The sequence below is a fragment of the Cynocephalus volans genome, chromosome 10, assembly GCF_027409185.1.
Source record: "Cynocephalus volans isolate mCynVol1 chromosome 10, mCynVol1.pri, whole genome shotgun sequence".
Classification (NCBI taxonomy): Eukaryota; Metazoa; Chordata; class Mammalia; order Dermoptera; family Cynocephalidae; genus Cynocephalus; species Cynocephalus volans.
Genome location: NC_084469.1, coordinates 51823587 through 51831685, shown reverse-complemented (window position 1 = coordinate 51831685; position 8099 = coordinate 51823587). Strand labels below are relative to the sequence as shown.

Below are 8099 nucleotides of genomic sequence, written 5' to 3'. Positions count from 1 at the left end.
AAGGGACCCTCATTGTCTTAAGTCAGGGACTGCAAGGCCAGTGCTGAGAGGATGGTCAGGCCCACAGGACAGTGGGGACAACTGGTGGAACGACCCAGGGGAGCCACAGGCCTGTCAGAGGGGAGCTACTGCCCAATGTGCCCAGAGGAGCCAAAAATCTAGATTTTATATGAACTGTCCCGAATTGAACATGTTGGCAATAATTAGGATTTTTTCAAACACTGCAGCCTGGGTGACAAATTCAGCCTGTGGACACCGGCAAGTGGCCGCAGCCTGAGCTGGTTAATTTGCATGAACTGCGCCTCAGGTGAACAGGGCTGGTGTGTGTCCTGCTCCTGCTCTACCGTCTGGTCCTGGAGCTAGGTCCTCCTCCCCTCCCCTCTCTCACTTCTTCCTCCCCATCCCAGCCCCCCTCCGCCTCTCAGGCTCTCCTTCCTGGACTCATCTCCTCCCCTAGGCGGGGAACTGCGGCCTTCAGTGTTCAGCTACGGCCTGACACCCACTGCGGGGCTGGGTGGCCGAGCCTCCATCACCGGCCCCAGGCCGGATCAGAGTGGAGTGCGAGCAGCAGAGGCGCCCTGCTCGCCTGCAGCGGGGCCGGTGTCCACCGACAGACACACTCGCCGCTGTGCTCCCGGGGGGCCACCCCAAGCCGCGCCCAGGCGGCGGCGGGAGACGGCGTCTCGTGCCCTGGGGCTGTGGCCTGCGCTGCCCGGCTCTGTCTTCCTTGCCATCCGATCGCTCGCGCCATCAGCCAAGGAGGGCCTGGGAGAAAAAGGTGAGCACAGCCACAGGGGCACAGGCACGGCTGACACACGTCGCGCGCTTCAGCAGGAAGGTGGTCTCTGCTGGAGGGAGGGAGGGGACAGAGGGGACAGAGGGGAGGAGGGTCCACAGCGGGGCGCCCCGCAGGCCCGTCCACAGCCCTTGCGTCGTCTTCGGGGTCCTCTAGCGGCACTTGCGGGGCAGCCGCCGGCCTCGACGAGCCTTCTTCCCGCGGGCGGACTTGGAGCCGGCGGGTGGCGGGCCCCGGAGGCCGCGGGCCCCTTCTTCTTCTTCTTGTTTCCCGAGGCCTCGTCCTTGGCCGAGGCCCGGCCGCCGCCTTTCTTCTCCGGAGTGACGCCCCGGCCCCGGCCTCGGCCGCCCCCGCGGGGTTTGCGCGTCCCCAACGGGGCGGCCGCAGCTGCAGGGGACGCGCCCGCCTGGGCCAGGCCCTTGGGGGCCGTGCGCGCCCTCTTGGCCCGGGGCTTCGTGGACGCCCTGTCTTCGGGCTCCGACTCGTCGCTCTCGGCGTCCTCGGACCCCCGTTCGCACCCTCCGCAGCCTGCCTTGGCGCACGTGTACCGCCCGCCCTCCCAGGCATTTTCTTTTTCCTCCTTCGTCTCCTGAGCCATGTCCTGGGCAGCCAGGAGCGCCACTAGCTCCAGGGGGCCCCCTCACCTTCGTCGTCCCCGCCCCAGCCCCGGAGGAGGCCAAGCTGCGCCTGCTTCCCCTTGGACGGCGTCTCTGGCCCGGCCGAGGTAGAAATGCATTCCAGAAGGTTCCCGCCGTCTCTGGCCTTCCTCAGGACCATGGCGTCCACCTCCCGGCCTGCCTCCCCCACCTTCACCCGCCTTCCCGAAGCGTCCTTGGCCCTGACGGACAAGACTTCGCCAAGGGCATCCTTTTTGTCTTTCTTGTCGCTCCAGCCCAGCGACTGGATCACAGCAGCGATTTTCAGCATCTCCTGCTGGGCCGAGGGGTCTGAAGGGTCTGTAGAAGCCACGATGGCCACAAACTCAGGGCTGTCCGCCCCCTCTCTTTCTTGGTCCCCATTTTCCTGCGACTCTGTCTCCGAAGCGTCACTGCCCCCGAGCTCCTCGTCGGAGTTTCTCACCACTGCCGTCTTCCTCGGTGTTCACGTGGACAGACTCAGCGCCAGGAGACTCTCCTCCTTCTTGGCTTTGTCGGTCACGGTGACAAGGGCCAAGAACTCGCGGGGCCCCTCTGCTTCATCCGCGCCACTCCCGAGGGCCCACTTCCTAGCGAGCGCCCTGGCGGCGACCTGGAGCGTTGCGTGCAGCGCGCTCTGGTCCTCGTCTCCGCTCAGGCCCCCGCGTCGATCCCCTCTACCACGATGCCCAGGCTCCCGCCAGAAGAGTCCTAGGACCCGCTCCTAGCGGGGCTGGGCCGCCACCCTCGTCGGGCCCTCTTCTTGCCCTTCTGGGTCAACCTGTTGGCTCTGGTTCTGGTTCTGCGACCCCGACGGCCCCTCCTAGCATTCCTGGCCGCCCCACTGGAGGGGACAGCCTTCCCGGCCTCCTGCCCTGACCCCCGGGCCTGCAGCTCTGAAACGGGGTGGGTGGGCGTGTCCCCGGGGACCCGGGCCGGCGCGGCCTGCGTGGGCCTCTCATCCCGCAGCAGGCCTTTCAGCTGCCTCAGCACTCTCGTGTCCTGGGCGTGGTCCTTAAACAGAACCCTGCAGACCGCGTTCTTGCCCGGGATCTCCCTGGGAATGGCAGCATGATTAATGTCCTCCAGGAACTCCACCAGGGCGGCCTTGGCCTTCTCGTTTCTCACCGCACTCATGTTCCGCAGCCTGAACGTGCCCAGGGTCAGGAAGGTCGGCTGCAGGACGGCTTCGACGTCCGCCTGCTCCAAGCCCTCCGGGATGCCAGTGACCAGCAGGGCCCTGTGCACGTCCACGTCCAGCCCCCTGCACCAGTCCTGCAAAAGGCTCATGGCCATGGTGCCGCTCACTCGGCGCTGATCTCGGCGCAGGAGGGAGCCCGAGGCAGGGGTGGGCTGCAGCGCCCAGTGCCAATACCACCCTGCCAAGGCCACCCGCAGGACTTAGAGTTCAGGTTCAGGTGGCTGTGGCAAGACTCACGGCTCGCGGCTCCGGCTGCCTGCGGGCCTGGTGAACGCAGCCGCCTTCCCCCAGGTCTCCTCCCCAGGGCTATCCGAAGATCCGCAGGGGGCTTACGTGTCTGCTCTCCGGGGTAGGCCCGGCCCCGCTCCCTCCCCTTGTCCCTGACACGGGCCTGACTTGGCACCTCGGCCAGGTGCAGGGGGGTGGCGCTGAGCGCACCTGGAGGGGCGTGGGGGGTGGAAGCCGCCCTTTGCCTGGCGCTCCTGCCGAGCCTGAGCGCGCACCCTGGACTCGAATCCCAGCAGTTCTGCTGCGATGCGGCTGCTCAGGTCTGCGCCGGCGCAGACGGGACTCCTCTGCCTCCCCTCCGACCCCCTGGTTAGTGCGAGTCTCCATAGCAACACTGCAGGCTGGAGGTGGGGTCTGCGTCCACCAGTTCCCAGCAGTGGCTCTTAAAGGGCCGGTTGGGTAGCAGCACATGGGGACTGGAATCACGACCTTCACTGATCAGTGAAAACCAAGGCCGAATTCACAGGAGGCCAAACATCACTCAAGTAGACCCGACCTCGTTCAGGGGACAGAGGCCTCCTTCGAAAGGGAACAGGCTTCAGTCAAGGTTATAATTCCCCTTCCCGGCGGACAGGTGGAAGTCAGTATATTACAGACCTAAATCAAAGGGCGCTGGGCTGACACTGTAGGAGCTGGACTCACTCAGGGTACTAGCCTCGTTCGTAGTGTACGGATCTTAGTACCAAGTAAGGATTCTCAGGACTCACCTGTGAGCAGCAGGCATCGTCCGGGGTATACGGGCCTCATTTGGGGGGTACAGGCCTCGCTCAGTGGCACCAGGCCTCACTCCCATGTATGTTCCTGTATTCCTAACTATGCATGTACAATTAAAAGATTGTTTGTGTATGTGGTTTTAACATGCGTATGATCACCAGTGAGAACGACATGAATTCTGCACGAAAGCATTTCCGCTGACCGGGAGGGCAGACTGGGATGCTGGAATGTCAGTCATCGCTGCTCTAAAAGCCCACCTTTGCGGGCTCACTGAGCCGTCCTTCACTCTGCAGTCATCGGGCCCTGCAGCCCGGCCATTAGGTGTATATCCCGTCGCTACTCATTCCCCCACTGTACCTCTGGGAACATTCTGTAACTTCTCTAGACTCAGTTTGCTCCTCTGTGAAATGATGACAATCATTGGCCCTGCCTCAAAGCGTTGATATGGGGATTACAGGGGATAATCTATGGAAGCACTTAGAAGAGAGGCTGGCCCGTAGTCGGCTCCGTAAAAGGTGGCTGTGAGGATTCTTTACTGAGAGCTTACCGTTAGAAGAGCATTTATTAAATAATAAATTAATAGAGAACCAAATCACCTTTGGTTTTTTACATAGGAAGAGAGTTTAATTGCAAGGTTACCATGGCAACCAGTCGTGGGCAAACTGCTTACTCACCGCTCTCGTTTTCTCTGCTTCTTTCTTCTCCTTTCACCTTCCTGATCCCAAAAGGATATTCGTCTTCTCTCTAGAGTCGTGTTGTCCAACAGCAATATAATGCCAGCCCCCGAGACAAACTGCATGCATAATGTTAAATTTTCTAGTGGCCATCTTCAATGAATAAAAAAAAGGGGAAGTGAATTTTAAGAATGGAATTCGTTTATCCTGAAACACACAAAGCGTTGTCATTTGCACATGTCATCAGTATAAAACAATTTTTAGTGAGATATTATTCATTCTCTTTTTCATAATGAGCCCCTTTGGAACAGACACATTTCAAGGACTCGGTGGCCACACATGGCCCCTGGGAAGTTATTCTGAGGAATTCATGGGGTGGGAGAGTGTACGAACATCTTCAGCCCAAGTGTTGTTTATAAACCTGCAAGACTGGAAAACACAACAAGAAAAAGAGAAACAGAACACCAACAGCAAGGGTTCAGATCCCCATACCAGCCAGCAGCCAAAAACAATTTTTAAAAAAAGGGAGAGAGAGAGACAGGAAGCTGGCACTTTTCTAAGTCTGGTGTAGATGACTGTGGGTCAAGTTCTCGTGAAACTGAAGATTTGTATACCATATAATCCACCCATTTAAAGTGTATAATTCAATGGTTTTCAGTATATTTACAGAAGGTCTCATTCTCAGCATGAGACAGGACGGCGTGACACACTGACTGCAGCCTATAGAAGGGGCGCCCCAGGAAAGTGTCTGGATTGTAAGAGGACCCACAGGTACGGGGGTGCTATAGACTGAATTGTGTCCCCCACCTCCCTAATCATATGTTGAAGCCCTAACCCCCAATGTGACTGAACGTGGAGACAGGACCTTTAGGGAGGTAATTAAGGTGAATGAGGTGAAAAGGATGGGACCCTAATCCAATAGGACTGGTGGACTTATATGAAGAGGAGGAGACACCAAAGATCTCTCTTGCTGTCTGAGCATGCACAGAGGAAATGCCATGTGAGGACACAGTGAGAAGGTGGCTTCTGCAACAAAGGAGAGAGGTCTCACCAGAAACCAACCTTGATGGCACCTTGATCTTGGACGTCCAGCAAAGGAAATGTGAGAAAATAGATTTCTGTTATTTAAGCCACCCAGTCTGCATTTTGTTATGGCAGCCCTAGTGACTAATACAAGGGGCAAGCAAAAGTCCCACTCCCTGAGTGTATTTCAGGGATTCTTTTTTTTTTTAGCTGACCAATTTACCTTTATTTATTTTTTTAATTTAATTTTATTTATTGAATCAAAATTGATTAGACATATTTTGGGGATTGAACATTGAGATATGTTGATAAATCAATATTACTAGCATATATATTGTTACAATTCATAATTATTCTTTATGCCCCTTGTCCAACCTCTCCCCATCCCCCTCCTTCCCCCTCTCCCCCTAATTACCCTAGATTTCTTCTCTCCTTCTGAAAGAATAATGGTTACTCTGTTAATTTGTTGCCTAGATGATCTGTCCAATGCCAAGAGGTGTGATCAGGTCCCCCAATATTATCGTAGAGAAGATGCTTCTCCTGTCACTCTGGAATGGGCTTTGTGGAGAGAGACATCCTCTTCCACCGAGGTGCTGGCGCAGTGTGCCTGGATGTGGGAGTGGGTTCTGGTCCCTGGCTCCAAGGCTCTGGTTCCCAAGCAGACTGCAAGATGTTGGCGGTGTGCCTGGTCCAGAACTAGTTTTTAGTCCTTTGCTTACTTCTAACACGGGGGAACTTCCTGTGGGAACCAGTACTTGAGCTGTGTGGTTGAGCTAAATTGCTGTTTTGCTGCTATTTCCCTAGGGAAGGCTTTTTATGCAGCTCAGGATTTAATGGTTGATCTTGTAGGTACTTCTGGCTCTCTAGAGGCGCGGTGGATCTGTGTTGTGTAGAAACTCTGATCTGGGCCTGAGTTTTTTCATCAAACTGCACCCTTTTCAATTCTGCATTCCCAGCCAGTCTCCTCTGAGTGGTCCTGCACTGATTGGGGGGATGGTCAGCTGTCCTTGCCGTGTCCCAGTGTTCTCCCAGTGGGCCTGTCTCCCCCACCACCCATGCTCCAAACACTTCCCATGGAAAGAGCCCTGCATTAGTCCCTTGTGATGACTCACTGGCCTCTGAATGGCTCCTTTTTTTCAGTTGTTCTGGCTCCTTACTCCTGCGTGGGTCCATGGGAACCCTATTAGTGACCTTGCTGTCCTGCAGGCCACCAAGGCCCTCTTCTCTCTTGCTGCCTCCAAGTAACTCCATCTGAAGGGCACAGCTGCGGCTTTTGCCAGCTCCTGCTCCATTCACTCATCAGCTTGAGCCATAAAGCAGCCACAACCTGAAATGCTCACAGCAGTTTTTTCTTTATCTCATCATGGTTTCTCCCACCTTCATGAACTCCATAGGTCTCTCCTCCTCTTCCCCTGAGCTCCAGCGGCCCCAGCTTGGCTGATGGTTACATTTTTATAGTTGTAAATTGGTTGATTTGTGGGAGAGAGTGACACTGGGAACTGTCTATTCTGCCATCTTGACCGGAAGTCCCCTATTTCAGGGATTCTTAATGGGGTAGTCTGACCTCCAAGGGGGTGGGGTATTTTGCAAACACCTGGCAGGGGAAGGGGGTGGTTTGGGTTGTCACAATGACCAGGGAACCTTGTGCATTAAGATGGGGGGTGGTCCAGGGCTGCCCAATGTCTGGGATGCCCAGTTTGGTCCTGAACTATGACTTGTCCCATGTCCTGTATGACCCTTGAGTGTCTCACTAGCCATTCATGTCTGTAAAAAATCAGTTTGCAATGATCTGAGTACAGAACCTAACTCCGTAACTCCATTTTATATAGAAACACAAAGTGTCATATTACACGTGGTTTTGATCATCACTGACTATGCCAGCTTCTATTCTAGGCCCTCTCCCCCCAGGCATACTTCCTGCATAATTCCATCCAATTTCTTCTTTTCTTACTTCTCTTAAGTCCATATTTATTCATGAAAAGTAAGTGCAATGCTCTGTCCTTTTCCTTCTGTTTTTTAACTGCTATGTCCCCCAAGGGAAACTCCAATTCATTCCTCCCCTGGTAGGGTGGGTGCAAAGGAGCAGAGCTGGGTGGAGATGTGGTCCCAGAACCCGAATAGAGAGTTAGAGACTGTCAGAAACTTTCAGAAGAAAGATGTGGCATCCAAGAAGTTGAGGGTCCCTGCAGATTACAGAAGCTCCAGGGCATAGGATAAGGATAGACCTTGAACTATGAGCCCTGTGAGCAGAAGACTGAATGGGGACCAGCCAGGCAAGGGCATCGGGAGCCACAAAATGTCCCACCCAGCCCCTCTCTGGGCATTTCCCCTGGAGTCATGGTCCCTTCTTGGACAGAGATAGGACCTATGACTGGCCTAGTACTACCTCTAAGGTTCCCATGGAAACAGCTGCAAGAAAAGGGCACATGAAATGTTTTGCAAAATTTCTCTTCCTCTCATCCTGTCTTGGAGAGAGAGAGAGAGAAAAAAAAGTGAGTCTGCTTAACTGGTAATAGCACTATTGGAGAAGGGGTTCTCAAAGTGTGGCCCAGAGACCCCTAGGGGCCCAAAGACATCTCAGAGGATCCATGAGATCAAACCCATTTTCAAAGTAATACTAAACCATTATTTGCCTGTGCACTCTCATTCTCTTACCAGAATTTACTCTGGAATTTTCCAGAGGCTACATGGCATGCAATTTTGTAACTGACAACAAAGACACAGGTATGAGGATTGTTGAGTCAGACATGAAAGATCTGCAAAAACAT

The 8099-nt window shown here is 54.9% G+C and overlaps 1 protein-coding gene across 1 annotated transcript; it reads right to left on the bottom strand.

Moving 5' to 3' along the window:
• Positions 1-948: 948 nt before the first annotated feature.
• On the bottom strand, positions 949-2727 carry PNMA8B (PNMA family member 8B). The gene is given in 6 exon segments (XM_063109195.1): positions 949-1022; positions 1025-1429; positions 1432-1883; positions 1885-1924; positions 1927-2097; positions 2100-2727. Coding segments are annotated over 6 exon segments (1770 nt in total).
• Between the last annotated feature and the right edge of the window lie 5372 nt (positions 2728-8099).